The 27,684-nt window shown below is 40.5% G+C and overlaps 1 protein-coding gene and 1 long non-coding RNA gene across 3 annotated transcripts; one reads left to right on the top strand and one right to left on the bottom strand.

Moving 5' to 3' along the window:
• Positions 1 to 648: 648 nt before the first annotated feature.
• LOC133236380 (uncharacterized) lies at positions 649 to 12,668 on the top strand. The gene is made up of 4 exons (XR_009732861.1): positions 649 to 3,337; positions 8,006 to 8,145; positions 8,506 to 8,690; positions 9,219 to 12,668. It is a non-coding gene; the product is annotated as an uncharacterized LOC133236380 (long non-coding RNA).
• A 6,529-nt stretch (positions 12,669 to 19,197) lies between these two features.
• On the bottom strand, positions 19,198 to 24,417 carry C23H6orf141 (chromosome 23 C6orf141 homolog). 2 transcript variants are annotated; one of them, XM_061398385.1, is made up of 2 exons: positions 20,670 to 24,417; positions 19,198 to 20,372 (listed from the first exon to the last, which is right to left on the bottom strand). In XM_061398385.1, exon 1 carries the CDS (start codon positions 24,204 to 24,206, stop codon positions 23,640 to 23,642), a length of 567 nt encoding a protein of 188 aa, XP_061254369.1. In that variant the 5' UTR covers positions 24,207 to 24,417; the 3' UTR covers positions 19,198 to 20,372; positions 20,670 to 23,639. The 2 variants fall into 2 exon arrangements, with proteins under 2 accessions (XP_061254369.1, XP_061254368.1); XM_061398384.1 differs by having other exon boundaries at positions 23,358 to 24,417.
• Between the last annotated feature and the right edge of the window lie 3,267 nt (positions 24,418 to 27,684).

The following is a 27,684-nucleotide window of genomic DNA, read 5'->3' as shown; positions in this document are numbered from 1 at the left end:
TCAAACAAATCATTTATTCTAAGAATCAAGCAGAGTTTTTGTTTTTTTTTTAAGTGACCTAACTGGTCATAGAAAACATTATTCAAAGAGGAAAATGACTACTTTCCACCAGTCTAGTAGTCCAAAACTATTGAAATGGGTCTACGCATTCTTATACCAATTTTGACTAAGCAAAAGAAAACTTCAATATTTTTGTTACCATTGAACCATTTTAGAGTGTTTATTTCTTCATCTTAAATATATTTAGGACTTTTGGACTAGTATTTAAAAGAAGTTCAATTACTCGTGGTGCTAAATTAATGTTATTCATATTTTCACCCTGATAAAGCTATACCTTGCTCATGTGGCTCTTTGCTAAATGTCTTATTAAATCCAGATACCTTCCAGTATTAGAGTATTAAAGCACCACAGAAGTCCCTCTATCTTTTAGAGAATAGCAGTAACCTCACAGCCATTCTGTATTCTAAAATGTGAACACTTAAATATACAGGTGAGATAGTTTAAAGAGTCATATTTGATGAGTTTTATGTAGTACAGTATCCATAGACAGATTAACATTTTATTAATATAAGAACTGAATGTGAACAGAATCGAACCTTCACCCAAGGTCTTTCAAAGGAAGGCATACCCTGAATGAGGTAGCAAAGCAACTCTGCAAATATTTATCTTTTTCTTTTAGATTTTGTATTGAGAATAGCAAAGTTGGTTCTACCCCATTGCTAACACATAGGGTGACTTACGGAGACGGCAATGGCACCCCACTCCAGTACTCTTGCCTGGAGAATCCCATGGATGGAAGAGCCTGGAAGGCTGCAGTCCATGGGGTCACTGGGAGTCGGACACTACTGAGCGACTTCACTTTCACTTTTCACTTTCATGCATTGGAGAAGGAAATGGCAACCCATTCCAGTATTCTTCCCTGGAGAATCCCAGGGACAGAGGAGCCTGGTGGGCTGCCATCTATAGGGTCGCACAGAGTTGGACACGACTGAAGCAACTTAGCAGTAGCAGGGTGACTTAAGTCTATGCTAATTTCCTAATTTTGGCTATCAGTCAAACTCAGCAATTCCTTCCATATCTCTTAAGCTTCCCTAGAAAAAGAAGAAAAATGCATACAGAGGAAGGTCTGGGGCTGGGATCTGAGCCAAAGGAATAATGCCACCATCCCACAAACTCCACCAAGTAAAGATGCGGTCAACCTTAGCAACCCTCTCTTTCTTTAATTTTCTAAAAGTTATCATATGCTCCAACTCTTGTAAGAAATTTCTCTCGTATGTTTATTATTTCCTTTTGACATGCACAAATTCACATGCCTGTTTAGTCGATAAATATTGACTGCACATCTACTATATGCCACAACATGTGTCTCTAGAAACTACGAATAGGTGCTATATACAGATTAGGTATGCATAGCAGTGATGTGGAAGCTTGCTTACAATCTTTGGTTGTTACTTTTTGTTTGGGTAGTCAGTCTTCTGTCTACTCGTCTGTATGTTTCCCCAGCAAGAGAGACTTTGTTTTTTATTGTTCACCAATCTCTTAATCTGGAGAAGGAGATGGCAGCCCATTCCAGTGTTTTTGCCTGGAGAATTCTAGGGATGGGGGAGCCTGGTGGGCTGCCGTCTATGGGGTCGCACAGAGCTGGACACGACTGAAGTGACTTAGCAGTAGCAGCACAGATTAGGTATGTATAGCAGTAATGTGGAAGCTTGCTTACAACCTTTGGTTGTGACTTTTTCTTTGGGTAGTCTTCTGTCTACTCGTCTCTATGTTTCCCCAGCAACAGAGACTTTGTTTTTTATTGTTCACCAATCTCTTAATCTGAGAAGGAGATGGCAACCCATTCCAGTGTTCTCTCCTGGAGAATCCCAGGGACGGGGGAGCCTGGTGGGCTGCCATCTATGGGGTTGCACAGAGTCAGACACGACTGAAGTGACTTAGCAGTAGCAGCAATCTCTTAATCACATCTAGCATGATGCAAGCATAGTGTACATACTCAATAACTGCTTATAGAATTATCTGTTGGAGAAATAGAATTTTAAAAAAAATCTTCAAATCCAGAAATCCTTCTCTCCACATAGGTAATAGAGAAAGAAAACAATTTTATTACTGAACTGCATTAAACCAGAAAGTGGTGTGCATCACATAATCTGCTAAGAAATTGCAAAAACAGAAAGATATCTCACCATTTTATATAACCAAGCAGATACAACCTGTTAAAAAAATGTTATTAAGATAAAAGAGAATTACTGTTCAAGTAAGAGGATTTGACAGCACTGTTAAAAGGATTAGTCCTCAAGTAAGAGGATTTGACAGTCACTGTTAAAAGATAAACTGAGGCATATTACCATTTGTCACTACTAAAAGATAAACTGAAACATACTAAACATTTTGAGTTTATTTAAGCAAAAATCAACTTGAATCTGCCAGCATCCATTCTAGAAGCAAGGAAGGAACATCAAGAAGCTGTACAAAGTGAAAGATTTTTATAGTCAGAAGGGAGAAGGAACAAGGAAATTATACTGGGCAAAAAAATAGGGTTATTTTAAAGTTATTTTCCTTTAGGGGATAGTAGGGGTCTATCAGGCAGATGACCTAACTAGCGTGATCAGGTAGTTCCTGATTAACTGGTTTTATGGTTCCACTTACGGGACAACTAAACTATAATTAACTCACCATTTGGTGACTTGAGGCTTAGCATAACTGACTCCATTTTTGGCCTGTTGTCTTGCTCTTAGCAACACGCAGAGTTCATCTTAGATTCACTGGGTAATTGGGGTGACCATCTGTACTAGCTGGCTTTATACACAGGAAAAATTAATTTCTCATATCTTTTTCACAGGAGGTAGTTTTGCAACTTAGAGTCTTGCCAGTCACCAAAGTGAGTTTCCTCTCCTTTCAGAGATACTGATGTTTATGTTCCAAAGAAATGGCTCCCAGGTCACTGAGAAAGACATTCTAGGTCATAAAGCTGACCAAAAGACCTATGTAGTTTTCAAAACGCTGAATATACAATTTAAAGAGAGGAGGAAGTACTTACAAAGTTTCCTACAGTAAATACTCCAAGAGAAAGAGAAACTTCTGCCCTTACTTTCAATAGAGAGAATTTAATTCTTTTTAGTTTTTATTTATCCTTGGAAATTAGATTTTAAAAGCTTTGAGGAAATAAGAACGTTTTCCTTATTACAAGGAATTTTCTTCTCTCATAGTGACACTTCGAAAATTATAAGATTCACCTTGACCACTTCACGGAACTTTGGAATGGGCAAGAAGGCCCTAGAAGACACCATTATAGGGGAAAGCCAGCATCTTATAAGGAACTTTGAGACTGACAAAGGTGTGTAGGATAAAAAAAAAATCTTATTTTTTATGAGAAAGAAGTCAACGAAAGGTATACTTTTAATTATTTATTTTGACACTATTTCAGACTTGTAAAAAAAATTCCAAGAATATACAAATAATTAACAATATCTTTCTAGTCTTCTCCAAAATTCCCTAATGCCGTCCTGTTACCTTTGTTATTTTTTTCTCTCCCTCTTTTTTGAATTGTTTGAGATATTCTGCAGAAATTCTGTCCCTTTATTCTTAAATATATTCATGTATTTTCTCAAAATAAGCAGACATTCCCATCTATTTCCAAAGTCCCATTTTTCAAAATCATAAAATTAACATTAACATGGAATCATTAATTAATCTGAAGAATTTATTCAAATTTCATCACTCATGTTCTCAACAAATCCTGGCTCACACATGGCATTCAGTCATTATGTCTTCTGCCTTCTTTAATCTGGAACAGTCTCTCAATTACAGGTATGTTTCTGATCCCTTTAAACAATGTAGAGATAATTCCAGGTTACTTTTATCAATATGAGGGGATAAATAATCCAAAAACTCATTTTCATGTCAAGCGTTTTGTCATTTCCTTAAGAAACTGAGCTCATTCCTTATTAAAAATGAGTCCATTTGAATATTATCATCACTGATGCCAAAACGAATACGGAGAGAAGTTATCAAAGGTAGATGACCCTGAGATGAATGCAGAGGAGAATCAGAAGCCTTGGGGACCCACATGCTAAATTAGCAGTCCCTGTCCATTTAGCAGAGGCTCTTGGGAGTTTGGAGAAAGTACATTCAGAAAAACCACTATTCCTTCTCTAGTGCTAGGCTCCTAACAGACATTAATTTCTCAAGGCTATGTATACACAGCAGCCCATAAGCCCTTCTGTTTGTATATGAAGAAGAAAACATATTCTCTATAAGAATTTCCCCTTCGGCTTTACATTTAAGGTAGGTGCTAATGTTAAAAGTGAATCTTAGCCACTAGAATGCGCTTCACTTGAAAATAAATACACATCTGCTGGTACATGTTTAATACTCTGAACAGTTTTCAGTGATATTGACAAAAATAGAACCCAGTAGCAGAAGAGGCTAAAACAAGGAATTGCTCGGGATGAAGTTCTTTAAAATACGATCATTTCAACCATCTAGATATCCTATTTTAAACTTTTAAAATTGAATGCAGCCTAGAAGGTTGAAATATTTCCCCAGAAAATATGCATTAAAACTCCTACACACATGTGTTCACCCACACTGAAATGCCCCTCACCTGGCCCATTCTAACTTGTTTGAGTCAAAGCAGCTTTCCTTTGACATACATTTTTAGTTTTCCTTGTGGCAATCTTTTAACCAAATTCTGGGTATTTTTCAAGGTCCAGTGTAGTCTCACCTCTCCTTGTAGGGCATGATCACCAATAATCCCTTTTCTCTATGAAATCCTTCCTTTGACAGTCTATCCCAATCAGTCTGGAATTGGTTTAATATTCTGTGCATACAGTTTTCTCCTACCACCCAAAAGTAGACCGTTCCTACTAAGTCTTTCATAAGCTAGAATGGCATAAAATGAAGAAGCAAATACCTTGAGATTCATCTTAATAAGGGATGCAAAGAACATATCGAGACAAAGCACAGATGCTCACAGACACAGTTCAAAGCTATGGCAACTTGATGCTGAGTGTAGTTCTTCAGGAAGACGCTTGGTGGCGTCACTCAGTCCATGTTCCAGCTGCCTTTTCAAGGGTTTGCTGCAAAAAACAAAATCAACAAAACAACAGAAACCCCACTTAAGGATTTTTGCTTTTTTTTTTTTGTAAAAGCAAAAATCAGCTTCGGATTTCTTTTGGTTTACAAAACAAATAATGTAGATCTTTTGTGAAAGTGAAGTGGCCTAAAGCAAACTTTTGAGAATCGGCCGCCTGTATTCCCAATCTGATTAATAAATTCTCTTGCAGGAAAGCCCTTTGAGGTCAAAACACTAACGAACGCTTCTGTGGCTAACATCAACGTGTCTGTGTTGCTTGGGAAAGGGTTTGACTACCAAAATACCCCATTCCTAAGACTCTTAACCTTGATAGATCAAAGTGTGAAACTTATTGTTAGTCCTCCAACTGCAGTACCTGTATCCTTCTTATTCACTTTTACTTCCTCTAAGGTGCCCCTGACTGTTTAAGAGACCATGAAAAAGTACTTATTAGAGAATCACCATTTCAAAAATATACCTTTTCTGAAACATTGAGTATTAACCTGCTTGGTTAAGAGATCTGATCAGTCTCCCATCACAGATTACTGCATCAAGTATCCTATGATGTAGGGATTGTGAATTACACCAATAAACAGTTTATTATATGGCTTTAGTAGATTCTTACCATCTTGACCATCTTCAATCTGTCCTACTAGTTATGCATGGAATGTGGATAAGCCATGAATGAGCAAGGAGCACTCAGTGAAATCCACTCAGGAAAGTGAATTTTAACAGAAGAGGACTGTCAGTTATCACAAAAATTATAAAGCACTAAATAAAACCTTAATATTTATTCTGAGCCATGTCAATGCACAATAGTTCTGCAATCCAATTTTTCACATTTACAGATTCAGTTGCTATCTTATAGAACATATGAAAAAAGAGCCTTGTCCATTAGTTCTCCTTTTTAATAATACCATGGACAATCGACCATATTATTTCACTTTGAAATTTAGACTCAACATAAAAATGCAGATTTGCTCTGAACACAAGTGCTAGAGAACACTGGGTTGGACAACAATGAGGACTAATTTTAACTTTGATCTTTTATCTCTGGTTTTATTAAGTCACTTGCAGGGGTTAGGAACCCCTTTGTGAACCTGACCAAACATATAAAGCGTGTCTCTCAGAAAATGAATACACTGATAAATACTAAATTTAACAAACAGTGAACTTTTTAAGGGTCAGGGAATATTGGACTTAAGTGATATTTCTCTGAGACTTGTGGACAGTCATCCTGGTGCAAATTTTAAAAAGAATTATTCTGATCCTTCAACGGAATGATAGTCATAAATTTGTTGTTGTTCAGTCACTAAGCCGTGTCCGACTCTTTGTGACCCCATGGACTGCACCACCCCTGGCTTCCTTGTCATTCTCTATCCCAGAGCTTGCTCAAACTTGTATCTGTTGAGTCGGTGATGTTACTATCTACCTTATCCTCTGTTGTCCCTTTCTCTTCCTGCCCTCAGTCTTTCCCAGCAACAGGCTCTTTTCCAATGAGTCAGCTCTTAGAATGTCTGGTGGCCAAAGTATTAGAGTTTCCGCTTCAGCATCAGTCTTTCCAATGAATATTCAGGACTGATTTCCTTTTAGGATTGACTGGTTTGATCTCCTTGTAGTCCAAGAGACTCTCAAGAGTCTCCTCCAGCACCACAATTTGAAAGCATCAATTCTTTAGTACTCAGCCTTTTTCATGGTCCAATTCTCACATCTGTACATGACTACCGGAAAAGGCATAGCTTTGACTAGACAGACCTTAGTATACCACATTGAACCAGAATAGTTTGACTTGGAATCACCTGGGATTTTGCAAGCAAAACACTTAGATTTATAACTCTGACCATAAAGCCAATATTGCTTTTATATCTAAACTCTAAGTACATACATCTATGACCAGAAGTGTAACATGCAAAATACTTTGGGTACACAGAATTTATTGTAAGTCATATCAATATTTATTATATGTTAACTGAATTCTGATAAACGAAATCCTGTTGTCTAGTCCAATCTGCCACTGTTAATTGAGATAAAATCTAAGTCTATAGGAGATGCTATTTCTATAATGCTTGTAGAAATAATGGTGTCATTCCCATTATCCCAAGCATTACATATGTATATTTAATTTACTTTGTTGTTTTTTATTCTCTGAGCTTTTCAATATGTTTCCTGTTTTGAGGTTCCTCCTAAAAACTTATAAGAATATATACTCAGGAATAAAGATGAATTATTTTCCTTTATAAGGATGACTTTCCTCCATCACCATCATAAACTTGACAAAAATGATCCAAGAAGCTTAACTGATGCTTTTTTGGTCAGACAGCAGGAGGTAATGGCATTTTCTTCAGGGGTCACTTTAGCATATTATTTATTATTTGATTTAGTCAACAGCATCTTCAGGAAAAATACTTCTTTCAGAGAAGAAAGATAACTGGACTCAAGTTAATAATAATAGATTTGTACACTACAAAAAACATTACTTATTACATTTTGCATTCTCACATATTTTCCACTTCTTTTCATATCACTCTCTGAAGAAAACAAGATATATATGGAAGATCTCAGATATGTTATCATGTGGAATTAATATTCTCTTTTCTTTGCAATCTTGAAAAATATGTTTCAATTGACAAACTCGAGAGATCATTTAATCTTGTTTTAAAGAAACAGTGCCAGTAATATTCTAATCACTCAGTTAAAAACTTATTCCCAATCTTCCTAAATGAGAAACAGACTTTCCCAGTTTTTAGAATTACTTATTTTTTATTAGTATCTGGGATGTGCTTTATCCTAAAATTCTGCACGACGGTCTCAAAAAATTTCCGTTCAATTAAGGGAAGAATGCAAGGTTTTATTCTTTAAATTCACGAGGTTGTGATGATTATCCAGATAAAATTATTTCATCATTAATTATTCCTTTTCCTCTTTCAGGAGAGACACATCTACTGATTATTTCAATGATGATACTTTGGTGGTACTTGTTAATAACCTGTTTGCAGCAGGTACAGAGAGCATGGTTTCCACTCTGTGCTGGGGGATTCTGTTCATGTCACGATATCCTGAGATCCAGAGTAAGTCTCCTAAGATTCAGGGCATTGTCTGAAGGAGAGGAAGCAGAAATCTGTTGGATTGGACAATGCAGAATTCTAGAGCCATCCTGGATACCTTTAATTTGTACCCTTGAGGAGAGTTTGTACCTTTAGTCTCCTTGTGATAAAAGAAAGCAGATTTGCTCTCTAAACATCCTGAGATGATCTGACGGGTCCCCAGAGGAGTCTAGGAATAGAGGATTGGGGGTGGAAGCAATGTGGGGTAAAGACGAGTCAGAACTCAAGAGTACTTGGTTTTGACTTTCATATTTAAAGAAAGTGGAGAGACTGTTCCAACAACCTCTCCCACCATGGACCCTAACCATTCTCTCTTTTATCCAGAAAAGGTCCATGATGAGATTGCCAAAGTCATGGGGTCCACCCAGCCTTGAATGGCACACTGAACTCAAATGCCGTACACAGATGCTGTCATTCTCAAAGTGCAGAGATTTGCTGATATCCTGCCCACAGGCTTACCCTGAGCAACCACCACAAATACTATATTTAAAAACAACTATATTCCAAAGGTAAGGGTTTAAGAAGGGGGATGAGGGGAGAGGGAAAGAACATCAGAATGCTGCTCAAAATCACAGAAGTGCTGAGATGAGCTGTCAGGCAATCTCTGCCCTCCCTCTGGTCCCTCCATCCTTCCTTCTTCTTCCCTCCCTCCCGGTCTCCCCTCACCCCAGCCATTCAACCAGAGGTAACGGAATGTCTACATACACAGTAGGTGATATTTGCTCAGTGTGACTTTATAAAGTATGATTAATTTTTATGTCATAGCTGAGGAAGTTGGGGTGGCTTATTTTTGAGGATTTGTTTTGATGGGCTTATTAAATTTAGTATGTCTGCTGTCACAGTCTCTGGAGATAAAAGATCAAGCCTTTTGGCACCCCCAAACCCACCAGGAAGGCTCACAGTCACCAAATGAGGACTTTTAAACTCCCACCACATGAATTTATCAAAAGTTAAATAACATGCTGTTATCACACCGCAGATACATCATTAAGTCAGAATTTGTTCCTAGTTCTGAATCCAAGGTTTGTGTTTTTCAGCAGGTACCAGATGAAAATTTGTTAGAGTATATGAATACCCTGCTGCTGCTGCTGCTGCTGCTAAGTTGCTTCAGTCGTGTCCGACTCTGTGCGACCCCATAGACAGCCTCCTACAAGGCTCCTCTGTCCCTGGGATTCTCCAGGCAAGAACACTGGAGTGGGTTGCCATTTCCTTCTCCAATGCATGAAAGTGAAAAGTGAAAGTGAAGTTGCTCAGTCGTGTCCGACTCTTAGCGACCCCATGGACTGCAACCTACCTCAATCTCAAATGCCATCTCCCCCTTCTCTACTTCCTGTTCCTTCTAGAATACACTGCTTCTCTAAAATTGCCAACTGAGTCATCGTATGTCTCTAAGAGCCACCTTTTTAGGAAGGAATTTCATCTTTGTCATTAATAACACTTTTATCTCTAGGGCACTGAGGTCATCTTTTTGTTGACCTCTGTACTTTGAGATCAAACACAGTGGGAAAACCCAGCCACCTTTAACCCTGAGCATTTCCTTGACTCTATCGAGAAGTTTATCAAGAAGGAAGCTTTCATATCCTTTTCAGTAGGTAAGGCATCTTACTTTAGAAAGGTGATTCAAAAAATCTGGAGATATTTGGCCCTGGCTCAAGGCCAGGGCTAAGGTTCTGTAATTTGCCACGTGGCACTAAACTTCAGAAATATGGAAAAGTTCTCCCCCAGCTTTCAGTTGGCTGTAGGACATTGGGCATTGGAATGACATTTTCTTATGGAATCCTAGAAGATTCCTTGTGGCTAAGGCTAGCACAGAGCCTTGGGAATTTGAAGAGAAAGTTGAGCAGGGCAACCACAGGTAAATCCATTTCATCTATAAAAAGCCTTACTTTAATTGTGCAAATACCAGTGTTTCTTTTAGAATTTCTTCTTTCTTTTTTTGCAGTATAGTTGATTTACAATGTTATGTTAGTTTTAAGTGTACAGAACTATGATTCAGTTAAATATATACATATATCTATTCTTTTTCAGATACTTTTCCCTTATAGGTTAAGCTGAAACTCCAGTACTTTGGCCACCTCATGTGAAGAGTTGACTCATTGGAAGAGACTCTGATGCTGGGAGGGATTTGGGGCAGGAGGAGAAGGGGACGACAGAGGATGAGATGGCTGGATGGCATCACTGACTCGATGGACGTGAGTCTGAGTGAACTCCGGGAGTTGGTGATGGACAGGGAGGCCTGGCGTGCTGCGATTCATGGGGTCGAAAAGAGTCGGACACGACTGAGCGACTGATCTGATCTGATAGGTTATTACAACATTTGAGTATAGTTTGTTGTGCTATAGTGCTATACGAACTTATTCCAGTTTTTAAACATCTTGACATTTCCCCCAATAACCCATATTTTAAAAATAGTACTAGCCAAATACTCTTCTTCAAGTGCCTTAGCATGATCTAGTTTCTAGTCATACATGCAGTCTCAGGTCTGAGACTCGTGACCTCATGCTTGGTGTTCTAGTCAGAGTCCTGTTTCTTCCCACCCTCCAATGCATCACCACACCTGACTCATCTTCCCTGTGTGCCTGGCTCACTTCTCTCCATGTGTACCAGAACTTAGATACAAAGATGTCATACGAAGGTGAAACCTCCTTTAGCTCACTTTCCTATGGGTTCTCATCACATACTTGGTTTTACCTGTTATAACCTGTTTCACATTAAAACCTTAAAATTGTCTCCCTCAGGGGAGCTCTATTAATTTTCTATTTCCAATGCTTCAACTAGCAGACAGAGCCTATAAAACTCACAAGAGGTTGACTGACTCACACATTCTGAAGGAGAAGAAATCACACATGGATGGTTTCCATCTTTGTCCACACCATTTTTTCAGATTTTTGATCTGTCTTATAACCCTTCACTACCATCCACCTCTCTAGGTCCCCTCTCTAGTGTGCTGGGGAGTCACTGGCCAAGATGGAGCTTTTGCTTTTCTTCATGAGTCTCCTGCAGAAGTTCACCTTCCAGCCACCCCCTGGGGTCTCCCATCTGGACTTGGACCCAACCCGGGATACTGGTGTCGTCATCCAACCAATGCCTCACAAGATACGTACTCTGCCCCGAGCCAGGGTCTGCGTGCCAGCTACTGTCCCAGTTCTCTGTTATTTTGTGGTCCTTTGCACTGACTGCACTGTTCTGCACCTTGACAGCTGTGTACTCTGCCGAGTCCTTCACTGCTTCAGCAGGCAGTCACATCATCCCAGAGGCCTCTGGTGTTAAGTCAGATTGGGTTCCTCTGTTAATCTCTGCAGCAAAAACCTCCTTACTGCCATTCTCCAAGACAGTACACATCAACACAACATTTGACAAATAGAACCTACTAGTGCCATAAGGTTTTGCCCTTTAGTCCGAGAAACTGTCCTTTTCCTCCAAGGCATATGAGACATCTATGTATTACTAGCTCTAACTGCTTGGGGCAGGGCAGGGGGTGCAGTTTTAATTGGTTGGTGCAGGGGAGGGGGGTGCTGTATAATGCTTTGTCTAGAATGCTCATGAATATCTTTAAAACTGCAGTGAAGAAAATTTAACTCTTAAGCAAGGGTCCCATTAAACATAAGATATTGGCTTCATTCATTGGTTCAGTCAATATAGGATGACTAATAACAGATCATTGCTTGTGAGTATGACCAATTTGCTGAGGTCAGAAAATGAGGTTCCTGCTTCTGACATAACTGGAACTTGAAGACCACCCCTCTTCTCTATGTTCAGTGCTCTGAGTCCCAGTAAAGTCATACCCAAGGGACCTATGAGCAGAATAAAGAAATCATTGTCAGTTCCCGTGAGACACAAAGCATCTTTAGCCTTTACAAATCAAATGGATGTCCCTAATATCAATATAAATGATTCTCCCCTGCTCTTATCTGATTCCTATCAAAGCCAAAATTGCACTGGACAGGGTTAAACAGTAAAAGAAGGTTTTATTTAAAGCTATTGCAATAGGAGAGAGAGGCCAGAATTTAGTCTGAGCTCAATTCAACTGAAACAAGGGAGGCAAAGGTTTTTAAGTGCTAACGTGAGCTAGTGGGTTTAAGGGATTAGATCTGATAAACAGAGTGCCTGAAGAACTATGGATGGAGGTTCATAACATTGTACAGGAGGCAGTGATCAAAATCATCCCCAAGAAAAAGGAGTGCAAAAAGGCAAATGGTTGTCTGAGAAGGCCTTACAGGTAGCTGAGAAAAGAAGAGAAACAAAAGGCAAATGAGAAAAGGGAAGATATATCCTTCTGAATACAGAGTTCCAAAGAATAGCAAGGAGAGATAAGAAAGCCTTCCTAAGTGATCAATGCAAAGAAATAGAGGAAAACAATAGAATGGGAAAGACTAGAGACTTCTTCAAGAAAATTAGAGATAGCAAGGGAATATTCATGAAAAGATGGGCACAATAAAGGACAAAAACATTATGGACCTAACAGAAGCAGAAGATATTAAGAAGAAGTAGCAAGAATACACAGAACTATACAAAAAAAGATCTTAATGACCCAGATAACCACAATCGTGTGATCACTCACCTAGAGCCAAACATCCTGGAGTGCAAAGTCAAGTGAGCCTTAGAAGGCATCACTATGAACAAAGCTAGTTGAGGTGATAGTATTCCAGCTGAGCTATTTCAAATCCTAAAAGATGATGCTGTTAAAGTGCTGCACTCAATATGCCAGCAAATTTGGAAAAAACTCAGTAGTGGCCACGGGACTGGAAAAGGTCAGTTTCCATTCCAATCCCAAAAAAAGGCAATGCCAAAGAATGTTCAAGCTACTGCACAATTGCACTCATCTCACACACTGGCCAAGTAATGCTCAAAATTCTCCAAGCTAGCCTTCAACAGTATTTGAACCGTGAATTTCCAGATGTTCAAACTGGATTCAGAAAAGGCAGAGGAACTAGAAATCAAATTGCCAACATCTGTTGGATCTTCAAAAAAGCAAGAAAATTCCAGAAAAACATCCACTTCTGCTTCATTGACTATGCTAAAGCCTTTGACTGTGTGAATCACAACAAACTGTGGAAAATTCTTCAAGAGATGGGAATACCAGACCACCTTACCTGCCTCCTGAGAAACCTGTATGCAAATCAAGAACCTACAGTTAGAACTGGACATAGAACAACAGATTGGTTACAAATTGGAAAAGCAGTATGTCAAAGCTGTATATTGTCACCCTGCTTATTTAACTTATATGCAGAGTTATGCAAAATGCTGGGCTGGATGAAGCACAAGCTGGAATCAAGACTGCCAGGAGAAATATCAATAACTTCAGATATGCAGATGACACCACCCTTATGGCAGAAAGCGAAGAGGAACTAAAGAACCTCCTGAAAGTTAAAAGGGAGAGTGTAAATGCTGGCTTAAAATTCAACATTCAAAAAATTAAGACCATGGTATCTAGTCCCATCACTTCATGGCAAATAGATGGGGAAACAATGGAAACAGTCACAGACTTTATTTTCTTGGGCTCCAAAATCACCACAGATGGTGACTGCAGCCATGAAATTAAAACATGCTTGCCCCTTGGAAGAAAAGCTATGACCAACCTAGACAGCATATTAAAAAGCAGAGACATTACTTTGTTGACAAAGGTTCATCTAGTCAAAGCTATGGTTTTTCCAATAGAGTTGGGCCATAAAGAAGGCTAACCACCAAAGAATTGATGCTTTTGAACTGTGGTGTTGGAGAAAACTCTTGAGAGTCCCTTGGATTTGCAAGATCAAACCAGTTAATCCTAAAGGAAATCAGTCCTGAATATTCATTGGAAGGACTGATGCTGAAGCTGAAACTCCAATATTTTGGCCCCCTGATGCGAAGAGCTGACTCATTGGAAAAGATCCTGATGCTGGGAAAGATTGAAGGCAGGGGGAGAAGGGGACGACAGAAGATGAGATGGTTGAATGGCATCACCAACTCAATGAGCGTGAGTTTGAGCAAGATCCAGGAGTCGGTGATGGACAGGGAAGCCCGACATGCTGCAATCCATGGGGTCTCAAAGAGTCAGATACAACTAAGGGACTGAACTAAACTGTGAGCTAGTAGAAAAGTCCTGGAGTGCGGAGTGTGGTCAATGTGTCCTGCACACTGAATTATTCTTTCATTTGCAAATATTATTCTCTGATTCTAGATCTGTGTTTGCTCATTTTTACCAACAGAAGTTAGGCTCCTACTCACCCTCAGAGCCTGGGAGATAGGGACACTAAGTTCCTTAGAGGTTATATTTCCACGGGATGTCTCCCATGTCCTTGAGACATCCCTGTATTGTAAAACTGGCAAGAGATTTTGAAAAATATTTACATTTTAAAGGGGCTGAGAAATAATTCATAATTAAAAGTGTTCTCAAGTAAATTCTCTAAGGAAAAGGGAGGTTAAGGTCTAGAGTCAGAAACTAGCCTGCTTAAGGTTAATCAAGGAGAGAAAAGTACTAAGGCCTTGGTCACCCCCAGTCCAGCATTCTCCACAAACCCTTTTTAGAATGAGTCAGATGGGGGACTTTCCTGGTGGTTCAGTGGTTAAGAATCCACCTGCCTATGCAGGGGACACGGGTTTGATCCCTGGTCCGGGAAGATCCCAGGTGCTGTACAGCAACTAAGCCCTTGTACCACAACTACTGAGCCGTATCCTAGACCCTGTGTTCCAACACGAGAGAAGTCGCCACAGTGAGGGGCCCACGCACCGCAACTGGACAGCAGCCTCCACTCACCACAACTGGAGAAAGCCTGTGTGCAGCAGCAAAGACCCAGAGCAGCCAAAAATAAATAATAATTTAAAAAGAAAGGATGAGTCAGACTGGGGAATACTCAGGTACCTTGGCTTCCCAGTGGAACTAAATGATAAAAAAAAAAAAAAATGGGGCTTGCTAATTTTAATTTGTTTAAACATATTCAAGAGATAGCTGCATTTTCTGACTTGCCCATAATACATAATTGGTGTTCAATAATATATAGTTAATTCTAAATCTAAAGTCAAAATTAATTCATGGACTGCTTTCTTTTACAGAGATCAACAGAAATAGCTTTGATTCAAAATCAGGAATTTGAGTTCTAATTCCAATCCTTTCAGTTCCCCATTTTTATGACTTTATGACTACATATTGGCAGAGGGATACTTAGTGAATGTGACACCAGAAGCAGATGATTTTTAACATTAATATGAAAAATGATATTCAATAGTAATCATACAGTAAACAATTTTGATCCTTTGGTGAGTCTGATATAATTATTACATATGAAGAACTGTCAAGCAGCTAATACACTTTAATACAACTGTCTAGGTTTTATATTTAGTAGAAATGTCTACAAATAAAAACAGAAACTACTAAATTATACCACTCTTGGAATGTTTTGCTGATTCATTCTTTAAAAAATCAATAAATAATTTCATGTTAATTACCCAAATCCAATAAAACCATTCATGGATGAACTAAATTTGCACTTATTGAACAAAAAATATTACATTTCACTGTTTCCCTATCTAAAGTTTTGTACATAAATCACAGATAATATCAGAACTGAAATAACTCGAGTTCTCTTTCTTAATCACTACAACTCCTGTGTTACAAACTTATACTGACTCTACTGTTGACATACAGGAATATATAGGGGTTGGAGACACAAAGTGCATTCCAAGTGAGTAAGATTCTGAAGTCTTAGGGACTTACTGTCTAAATGAATGCATGTAGCTTATTCTGTGTGTGTGTGTGAGAGAGAGAGGATGTGTGTGTATATGTATACATGTGGTTGAGAGAGAGAGGGAGAAAGAGATTGATTGGGGCACAACACTGAGAGTTCTTATATTATCTTCCACACAGAAAAAAACAGTAAAGGAAAATAAAGATATGCTCATTGGAGGCTTACGTCTGAATTGTTAAACTTCAAACAGTAATCACAGGAATTTTTTTTACAATTTAGATTAACAATAGGTTTCTTCAGAGACAAGTATTTTATTACTAAGCCTATAGTGATAATAAAAAAGCCGATAGGCTTTTAGTCAGCGTTGTCATTATTTTTAAATCTCTGAAGATGATGTACTGCTTACTTTTCACTCCTGGGATAAACCCCGCTCATTGCCTGAAGATAACTCTGTCACTGAATACAGGTCACAGAACCTCCTTTCTTCTACTCCTATATTTTAAGATTACTTTACTTGTTAAGTTTGTGCATTTTCCCATCCAGCTGGGGTGTTGGGATGGAAAGATTGTAAAGCCTGAGCCTATATAACCTCTGGAATCTTAGTCAATGTTGAGGCTGGCTTGGGAAGTCCATAGGCTGGCAGATGGCTTCTTTCTGAAATGCAGACATCAGTGGTCAGGGAATCTTTACACAGGGTGTCTGTGTTCACAAGTCTTCCCTTAAAGTCCTTTGGTTTAAAAATCCTCTGGTGCCCTATATACCTCCTTGTCTCCCTCCCAAGTAAGCTGAATTCAGGGTATTCATTTGTACCTACTTTTTCATGGACCCAGCAGGCTTTCAAAATAAACTCAAAGTCACAAGATTTTTTAGAAGTGAGACATATGCCTAAGGATTATCTAACAGGCACGCAAATCAGCTTTAACATTCAGGGTTCTGAGCTTGGGGCAGATTTGTCCAACAAATCAGCCTTAGGATTAGGCTTGTGCACTTAATAGCCTCAGTGATCGATCAATGGATTTGCCCTCTGCCTACACGGACGCTGTGCAGTTCTTATTTTACTCTCTTAAGGTGGCACTAATCCGTTATACAGCATTTTGGGTGTCAACAGTCAGGGCTGAACTATGCCAGAATATAGTTCACTCCATAAAGAAACTCCTCACAATGCTGGATTCTAAGAATTATAATGTGATTTTTTCCAAAAAAAGAATTCTGTGACTGGACCTTCCAGAATTCTGAAACTGAGTCTTCTAGTTTCTGTCTTCAAGATGAGTGATGAACACTATAAATGGACAATAGTCAGATCACATGTGATAATAAAAAAAAAATAAGACAGAAAAATAGTCTTAGTAAACACCACTGGTTTGAGAAACTGACCTCAAGTCCTCTGAAACAAAAAGTGAGTTTTTAAGCACTGAGGTTAGTTGGTCTCTGAAATTTTGAAGCTGGGTCCTGACTCCCTTGCAGAAACTAGGACTTGGGGCCCTCATCTTTCTAGATTATATTTCAAAGGAATTGCTTCTGGTCCTTGAGACAGACAGTCCTGCTCCTGGGTTGTAAAACTGGCAAGAGGTTAGGAGATTTATATCTCAAAGGGGCAGAGAAAGAAATTTACAATTCCAAGTTTTCTCAAGTAATGCTGAAATGGCTGCAAGATCCTATGGTCTTCCCGCCGACATTCTCCACTTGCCTTTTGTCTGTGGAAAAACTTTAACCAAAGAACAAGTTTAATCAGAGAACTGGGAAAACACAGAAGCAAAGAAAACAGGACAAAACAATAATAGTTTAGCTATTAATACTAAGTGAAGTTAAGGACCTTTAGTTGCTTTTTGAGGGTTATAGATAATATTCTGAGCTATATCCTGTGAGCAGTGTTGCAGATACTGAAATCCCCACCAGGCAGAAGCTAACTACATGATGACTAGACTGTAGCCATGACTTAAGCTGCCACAGTTCCAAGTACTGGCCTCAAGGAAACAAAATGACTCTGGAACTGAAGATTAACTGTACTTAATCACGATGACACGAGTCAGACCACCGATGACCAATTTCAAGATGACTGTCAGAGCTGATGGTGCTGTTTCTACACGTAGCCACCACCCTCTGTCTATAAAAGCTCTAGCCCGCTGGAGTTGTCAGTGGGCCAGCATCTAAAATAAGGCAATCTGTCCTTTCCACAAACCTTGCTTTGGAATTGGCATTTGAGTGGCCAGCAGCCTGATCCCACTTTCAGTTAAAATGATCTAAGGAAAAGGTGCTCAGAAGCTATAGTCAGGAAAAACCCTGAAGTTTAGCTTGAGCTGAGAATAAAATTAACGTCATCTTGGTCACTATAAAAGTTTCCCTCTACCATGCCTGCCTTCGCTCCCCTGTCCAGTACAGGTGATATTAGCTGACTCCCTTTCTATGACCAAGCTCTGAATGAACAGCCTCTGTTGTATTTTTTAAGGCTGCAGCCTCCTGAAAGTACTCATTGGATCTTAGAAATCTAAGTTTGAATTTAAATTTATTCCCTGCTTTGAAACTAACCAAGTCTTATGTTTTGTTAACTATTAGCTACATTGTGCCTAATAACTGATTATAATCCCCTACTCTTTCCAAAGTAAACTGGATTGTTTCTTTCCTTATCTTCATCTACAGAAACAAAGTTATAAAGATTCACCCTCCCTAATTAAAGAGCAAAGTACTGACCACAGTTATAAGAATGTCAGGGTGTTCAAGAGTTACAGCCTTTGTTTTCTTATCTGAATCAGTTGATTCAAATTCAGGCTCCACCTTCCCCCCACCCCCTCCCAATCCATTGCTAGTGGCTGGCAAGTCCTGACTCAGCCTGTTAAGTGTTGTAATTGGGCTTGCTTTAAAGACTTCCTGCCCCACTTCCCTTAGGGAGATTTTTAAGTATTGTTTCACATTATTAGACAATAAAAGAATCACATTTCTGAAATAGTTTGACCTTCAATAACCAATCAGTCTTTCATTAGGAAAACTTTAGAATAATAAGGCTTAAAAAAAAAAAAGACAAAACTTTTTAGAGATCTCTTTGCCAATTCACACAGCAATACATATTTCACTCTTTTGTAATCTCTAAATGTTTTCATAATTCTACAGTGTTATTTCCACAACATTGTTAACAATTACTGAGGAATATATAAAAAATAATTTTTTTTTCAGTTTTTGTAAGTGACAAAGTAGGATACAGTAGTAAATATAGCATATATGTCAATACCTGTCAAGCTTTAATGTGAATCACCCAGGGATCTTGACAAAATGAGAAATCTGATTCAACAGACTTAAGAGTTGGGCCTAGAATTCTGGATTTCTTAAAAACCCATCCTTCAGGATGTCCAAGTTGCTGGTTCACAGACCATACCTTGAATAGGATCCTAGTATGCATTTGTTTTGGAGAAGGAAATGGCAACCCACTCCAGTGTTCTTGCCTGGAGAATCCCAGGGATGGGGGAGCCTGGTGGGCTGCCATCTATGGGGTCGCACAGAGTCGGACACAACTGAAGCGACTTAGCAGCAGCAGCAGCATGCATTTGTTTGGAGAAGGCACTGGCACAAGGCCACTCCAGTACTCTTGCCTGGAAAATCCCATGGACAGAGGAGTCTGGTAGGCTGCAGTCCATGGGGTTGCTAAGAGTCGCACATGACTGAGCGACTTCACTTTCCCTTTTCCCTTTCGTGCATTGGAGAAGGAAATGGCAACCCACTCCAGTGTTCTTGCCTGGAGAATCCCAGGGACGGGGGAGCCTAGTGGGCTGCCATCTGTGGGGTTGCACATTGTTGGACATGACTGAAGCGACTTAGCAGCAGCAGCAGCATGCATTTGTTAATATGAAGACAATACTCAGATTTTATATAGTTTATGCTCAGAAAAATTGTATATTTATATGCACATATATACATACATTAAAAAACCAAATACATAAAACCAGACTGGAAACATACCAAATATTAAAAGAGATCTGGGGTCGCGGGTGAGTTTTTGTTTAATTTCATGTTTCTTTTTTCTCAAAAACTAACATTTCCTTAAATTTTTTTGCAATGAAAGTAACTTTTTCTGTTGACGGAGAGCTTTTTCTCTTTATCCTTTCTCTTTTTTTTTTTTTTAAGCAAAAAGGCACATCAAGTGCTAGTGATGACCAACAAGAATAAGATCAGCAAGTGGAATGTAATGACTCTCAAAGTTGACGGAGACTGTGGACAAAGGTTAAAACAGGCTGACACTTGCTTGATCCGTGGCAGTTACGTGGCTGTCATATGTCTTTGGCCACTTGAGTGGTCAGCTGGCTTCCGAAGTCGTTGCTGTGATTCATCCACATAAGACAGCTGTAGATGACCCATTTTTGGTGAGGTGGAAGTAAGACCAAAGATCCAAGACCCAGTCATTCTCAGAGACTCGGCTTTAAGTCAAGTTGGCATTGAGGATGCCCAAGCTTCTGTCTGGCTTCACTCCCAGAAAACTGTTAACTGGGAGATTCCTCAGCTTCTATCCACGACAGGGTTCTGCTCAGGGATCAGGAACACCTGTGAAGCAAACCCAACAGGACTTCAACTTATGACTTTCTACATCAGGGAGACAGCTTTTAAAAGAAAATCTATAAGCATATTGTAGGCAGTTGGCAGGGAGGTTGATAAATGCCTTAAAAATAATTTTGACTTAAAGGAAAGGAAATTAACCCAAACATTTGGATTAAAAGAATTTGGCTGACTAGAATAAATACATTTTTGAAAGAAAGGAGATGAAATGAAAATTCTCTTATTCTACTTTTCCAAGATGACAAGGGTGCCAGATTTCAAATCCCAGAGGGCAGATAGACTAACCTGACAGGTTCTAAAGAAAGTACTGCAAGCTCGTAGCTGCCAGAGAATCAAGCAGTCTGTGAATCCTCTTCAAAGGCTGTGAAGCGCAGCGCAACTTAGGCCTCTTAGACTTAGGATCAATCTTATCACAAGCTGGGGAGAAGGGGGGCTATTACTAAGGAATTTAAGGAATGTATTTACTGATCTATTAAACGTTGGGAAAAGCTAGAAATAAACCTCTTCTTCCAAGAATGCAGAAAAAGTCCATAAAAACCACTCATTTAGGATCTATGTGTTTTTTTGTGTTGTGTGCCTTCTGATGCTTTTTATTAAACAAAAGCCTAAAGTGAACTAAACAATAAGAAAAACAATAATAATCGTTAACCTTGAGCATTTACTATATGCCAAGCACTGTTCAAAATATTTTTCATCTAACTTAATCCTAGGAAAAAACCCTGTGAGGTTGATACTATTTATTATTCTTATTTAACAATTAAGGACCCAGAGGCACAGAGAGGAGAAGCACTTGCCCCAACGCTCACGGTTAGTTAGAGGTGGAGTGATTTCGAACCCAAGTAGTTCAGCTCCTGAGTTTGCTCCATAGAGAAGGCAAGGGAAAGATACTACTGTTTTGGGTCAACTTTAAAGAGGCTTTTCGAGAATTCCCTGGAGATCCAATGGTTAGGACTCAGCGTTTTCACTGCTGAGGGCACAGGTTTGATCCCAGATTGGAGAACTAAGATCCTGCATGTCATGCAGACAAACAAAAAAGCAACTTTTCTTGTCTAGATTCAAAGCTAAACCATGTGGGGCACAAGTTGATTCTCAACAACTTGTTAAGTCAGATCTGAAATTTGCCTGCTAAGTTAAACCTCACATTGGAGCCAGGCAGGGTTGTTAGGTAAAAAGATAATTCATTTCATGGAGTCTGTATTACTTTTTTGACCTACCAAGCAATTTTGAGCACAAATGAGCTCTTAAGATACTTAATTCCACTCAAGTGAGGCTCACACTGGCCTGAGAACTGCTAGTAGTGAGTCTCCAGGCTACAGGCCTGGCCAGACTCAGGAACACCAAGGTGATCTTAGTATTTCTCATAAACATGAGTCAGAAAACCCAGGCTGCCCTCACTCATCTCTGACTCCCTAGAACTAAGTCCTAAAGGCCATCCCCAAACTTTTACAAGAGAGATGACCAGATCATATTATCTACTTAATAAGCATATGCAGTAACTAGCTGTGTGACCACTTGACCTCCAGGGCTAGGTTGGCTCATCTGTGAAACAGGGACATATCTTCCCTGTCTTGTCTGGCAAAAGGTGGATCAGACCACATCTGAAGGTCTGTCAAGCTCTAAATTGAAAATAAGGGGCAAAAGAGGAGTCTGGGAGGGGGCCATGTTCAATAGTTTACTCCTCAAGAGTCAGAGTCCCCATTTGTTTCATTAATTCCTGCAGTAACCAGATACTCCTTCAGTTCATCAGATCATCTCTAGAGGGGGTGCTTTGCTCCTCACACACCTTCAAACCAGGCCCCACTACTAGAGTTAATAAAGATGGTGTTTAACAAAAAATTTTAAAAATAATAATAGTAAAAATGACTTGTTTCAATAGCATCAAAAGAAATTTTTTCCCCCAACAGCATCAAGAGAGATGTATTTTTGATTCGGTCTTGACTACAAATCTTAATAAGAAACTCTGAGTAAGATATGGTCATTTTATGGCAAATTATACATTTCTATCTACCTTTATCTGCAGTATTCCAAACATTAAAATACCTAAATTTTTCATATTAATGGCATTTTTACTGAACTAAATTAGATACTTTGGGGTTAAAAGTGAAGTGAAGTGAAATTGCTCAATCGTGTCCGACTCTTTGTGACCCCATGGGCTGTAGCCTACCAGGCTTCTCTGTCCATGGGATTTTCCAGGCAATAGTACTGGAGTGGATTGCCATTTCCTTTCCTTCTCCAGCGGATCTTCCCGACCCAGGGATCAAACACCGGTCTCCCACATTGTAGACAGACGCTTTATGGTCTGAGCCACGAGGGAAGTTTGGGGTTAAGTCTTTTTAAAAGGCATTTCACTTTCAAAGTTCTGCCTTCCGTTTTCCCCCCTTCTTTTCCTAGCGCCTCTTTTCTTCTCAACACTTGTGTTAGTCGCTCAGTCGTGTTTGACTCTTTGCGACCCTATGGATTGCAGCCCGCCAGGCTCCTCTGTCCTGGGATTCTCCAGGCAAGAATACTAGAGTGGGTTGCCATTTCCTTCTCCAAGAGATCGTCCCGACCCAGGGATCGACCTCTGGTCTCCTGCATAGAGGAAGCCCTAACACTTAAATGTGAAAAAAAAGAAAACAAGTAGAAAGATGTGCACATCAGCAGAGTAACAAAAAGAGATTTTGTTTACTAACTGCTTTTTCATTTTATTTTCCCATTTCTTTTTACTTTCTATTTCAGTTTTAAAACAAACCTCTCTCCCCAGATATTCCCACCTCCACCCCTTGGCAGAGAGCCAACCTCAAACTTCCCTTCTGTTTTCAGGTCTCACAGAGAAAGGGGGCGGAGGCAGAAAAGTGACCAATGGAAAGGAATTGCAAAATAACAATAGATTTTCTTATTTTAAAATTCCCGCGTTCTACAAATTTGAAAATATATCTCTTTCCCTCTTCTAAGGTCCGCAGACCGCACAGTAAGGAGGTATTTGTTGCTTACAGTTCAGTCTTCACTGGGTGCCCTATGCCTTCCTGGAGAGCACTGCCAGACTCTTTAAAAGGTTCTTGCTGTTTTGTTAATCACAGGATGGAGTTTCCGGAAGCGCATTTTCTTGATAAGCGCTGCTTCACCGTCCCCGAACATTCCTCGGGCTCCTCTAGCCCACTGAATTTTGTCCGGGCATCAGGTTCGTGAAACGATCCTCTCTGCGTGGACACGGGTGCTTCTCTTTGTGCCGAGAGCGCGGGGTTCTCCAGGGATCCTGACGCCCCGCAACGCGTCTCACTCCCTGTTGGTGCGGAAAGTAACCGCGGTCATGGAGCGCTCCTCTGTCAGCGTGGTCATGCTACCCTTCGCCCATGCGACCTCCAGGACTTCTTGTGTCACCTCATAATCCAAGACCCGCACGAGCAGGGGTTTGGGAGCTCGAGAGGGAGCGTCTACACGGCTGCCAGAAATTCGAATTTTCCGTGGAAAGAGAGGAGAAGAGCAGTTGGGTTCCCGGTCTTGTCCTTGCGCTTTGAAAAGGTCCTCCTCATCGGCCACCTCTTCCGGCGCGGCGTCCCCCTTAGTCCCCAACCACCTCTCCGGGTGCAAAAGAAAGAGCACTTTATCTCGGACCCAGGAATCACAGTCCGCATTCTCCCCCACCTCGCGGTCCTCGTGGGCACCGCCCTGCCTGCGGCTCGATTCCGCCGCCGAGAGATTCCGGGCACCTGGGGCCGAGGGAGCCCAGCGCCCCGCCTCGAGCGCAAACTGCTGGCAGCGTTGCTCGCTGCGGGGCGAGTCTGCGAGATCTGGAGCCCCGCGGGGACCCGGGGCCCCCATTCCAGTATGAGGGCCATTCATCCGGTGGTTCTTCCACGGAATTTTGCAGCGAACGCCAAGCCGAGCTCCAGAAAGCGCGGGACAGATGGCCGTGGGCGTGGTCTCGCGCGCCCCGCCTCCCGGGACTCGGACTGGCCACGCCCGCTACGGTATTGCGCCCACGCTCTCCGTCACTCCGGACCTTTAAAGGCGAAAAGTCTCCCCTCCCAAACACCCCCCGCCCAATCCCGCCCCTTCCACACCCGACACAGCCTCCCCTCCCCCACCTCGGATCGCTCTTCGTCTTCTTAGCCCTGCAGCTGTGGTCTCATTTCCGAGTCTCTCCCCTCTTTCTTCTCTGCTCTATACTAATTTCCAGCCCATCTCCGTTTGTCTCCAGATACGGTAGACACTTGGACTGCGCACACACCCCTACTTCCTCCTCGAAATGCCAAGCACAAAGTATGCCTTCTTTCCAAGGACTCTCCTTGGAGTGAAGGAACAAGGAAGTAAAAACAAAAAGCCACTAATTTAATCAAGGTCTTCTGATAAAAGTTTCCTTGACTCCGAACCCACCCCACCAGGTTGCCAAGCTTATCGAACGTAGCTAGAAATGTGGAACCCTTTGAGAAATGGCTTTTGGCCATATTCACAGTGCTCACACTGGTCTTTCGTTTTGGTTATGATCTTGCTTGTTCCAGGAAGGAGCATTAGTGTCTTTGATCAAATGGAAATAAATAAAACCAAACCGCTAAAAGAATTTCAGGATTTAAAATTTTGTGTTCATTTTTAAAGTTTCACATTTCACTACTCCCCTACCTCCTCCTCCCCGCTCCCGGCCCTGCAACACACACATTCTTCTCTTTAACCCCCCAAATTAAAATACATGTATATGAATCTCTGGGTAGACTTTCAGAATCTAATTATTAACAGGCTCTCTGAATTGGAATGCTGGAGAAGACAGTCGCTTGGACAACAAGGAGATCAAACCAGACAATCCTAAAGGAAATCGAGCCTGAACATTCATTAGAAGGACTGATGTTGAAGTGCCAATACTTGCCACCTGACGTGAAGAGTGGACTCACAGGAAAAGACCCTGATGCTAGCAAAGATTGAAGGCAGGAGGAGGGGGCGGCAGAGAATGAGATGGTTAGATAGCATCACTGATTCAATGGACATGAATCTGAGCAAACTCTGAGAGACAGTGAAGGACAGGGGAACCTGGCTTGGTGAAGTCCATGGGGTCGCAAAGAGTCTGACATGACAGCCACTGAACAACCACAACAAGATCCTCTGACAGCTTAACTTTGCTAAAGGCTAATGGTGGAGAGCTAGCTAACAGAAAAAAAAAAAAAACAACTTAGTTTCTGATTTCCAGTTCTAACTTTGTTTCCAAGTCCTTGCTTTATTAGAAAGTGCTAACTGTTTTCCTGTCTGCTTTAGGTAAATGACTGCAATGGTGGAAATTCCTACCTGTATTTGAAGGACCAAGTAGTATGGTGAAAGAGATATTTTGGAAAGAGAGGACCTTCTGAGATCTGCCAAGTCATAAAAAAAAAATGTACAAGGAGTAAGAAAACCTGAATCATACCTGGCTGATTTGATGCCTGACCTGGGGCCAGTTACTGCTAAATTACAGTTAACTGAAGTTTTTGAGTGTTTTAGACACTCTATATATTTAAACTCATTTATTCTTCACAACGAACTAAGGAAGTCGCACTATTCCCATAGTTTCCTTGAGAACTTTGAAGCACAAAGAGGTTAAAAATCAAGCACCAATAAACAGTAGAGTCAGGATTCTCACAAGTTTAAAGGCTTGATCCCATTTTATTAATAAATTATTTTCCTGTTTTAAACCTGTGACTTCATGTTCTTTTCATTCCGTTCATTTGCTTAACCAGTAATCACTGAGCTTATACTAAATGTCAGCCACTGTTTTAGGTGATGGGGACATGGAGGAAACAACTGCTTGCCCTCTTGGAGTTTTCTTCTTTACATGAGTTACATACATTGAATCCTCTGTCCAAAAATAGGAGATATTTATTAAGTTAACTTTAATGTACGTGAAAATCAACTGCAGGTTAATGCCTTCCCTACTCTCAAGGATTCTATTTGGGGAAGGACTTAGAATGTGGATTCTTACCAAGACCCTCAGCAAGCCTCATGCTAGTGGTTCATGAACAACAGTATGAGCTACTGCTGCTACTGCTAAGTCGATTCAGTCGTGTCCGACTCTGTGCGACCCCATAGACGGCGGCCCACCAGGCTCCCCCGTCCCTGGGATTCTCCAGGCAAGAACACTGGAGTGGGTTGCCATTTCCTTCTCCAATGCATGAAAGGGAAAAGTGAAAGTGAAGTTGCTCAGTCGTGTCTGACTCTTCGTGACCCTATGATCTTCAGCCTACCAGGCTCCTCCGTCCATGGGATTTTCCAGGCAAGAGTACTGGAGTGGGGTGCCATTGCCTTCTCCAACATTATGAGAAACCTTACCAAAGATAATACTCTAGACCAGAGATAAACTCTAGGACTTTTTTTTAATTTTCTGCTTTCAAGTGGCAATAAGAACACTGTGTTTTCCTTCCTTGCAGGAATATTGGGAGAATTCGAAGAAGGTATCTGTATTCTGAGGGAAGTATAATGTAAACCACAAGATTTATAGATGTTAAGTTTTCTTGCGGATGGGGATTGGATGAGGGATTACAGTGGGGATGGGGAACAGGGAAAATCTATTTGCTGAGGAGTGAAGCTGACTCACCCATCACATAATACCTGAATTTCTAGATGTCAAGAAGTTGTGTATTAATGCATAAAAGAATATTAAGAGGAAATGTCAAATAAATTAAACCTCAGTGAGAGAATGTCTAAAAAGAATATAAAACAAAGAAATAGGCTGCTTGCCTTCAGGAGAGTGGTGTCTGCTGGGCTTTAGTATCTTAAAGTACATAAAAGCCTGATAAGGGGTGCTGACAAACTAAACCCATTTACTTCCCTTATGAATGTCCACCAGATGCAAAGAGCCAACTCATTCGAAAAGCCCCTGGTGCTGGGAAAGATTGAGGGCCAGGAGAGAAGAGGGCGACATAGGATGAGATGGTCAGATGGCATCATTGACACTATGAACATGAGTTTGAGCAAACTCGTGGAGATAGTGAAAGACTGGGAAGCCTGACATGCCACAGTCCAAGGGGTCATAAAGAGTCAGACATGACTTAGTGACCAAACAACAACGAACTCTAAGGAAAATAGACTTTGTCCTAAAGATATTAGGAGCTGACAGATTCGTTGGGAAAGTGAGAATACTAGACTTTAAAATGGGTAGAGATCAAAATTGTTGCTGGGGGAATAGGGAGTTGATACAATAGGAAAAGTTTTCTTTGCTGGATTGTATGAACTTTCCCCTATGGTGCTTCCTGAGGAGTCAACTTCTAACCCTAACCCTAACCCTAATTTTGCCCCTATGGCACTTACTGAGGAGTCAACTTCCCACTCAGAAATATCCACCTGGCTGAGTTTATGCAAC

This window comes from Bos javanicus, chromosome 23, assembly GCF_032452875.1.
Source record: "Bos javanicus breed banteng chromosome 23, ARS-OSU_banteng_1.0, whole genome shotgun sequence".
Classification (NCBI taxonomy): Eukaryota; Metazoa; Chordata; class Mammalia; order Artiodactyla; family Bovidae; genus Bos; species Bos javanicus.
This window is presented reverse-complemented; position numbering and strand designations above follow the sequence as displayed.

Excerpts from the sequence above, each read along its gene's own strand:
- C23H6orf141 (XM_061398385.1), bottom strand. The coding sequence starts at position 24,206 with ATGAATGGCCCTCATACTGGAATGGGGGCCCCGGGTCCCCGCGGGGCT.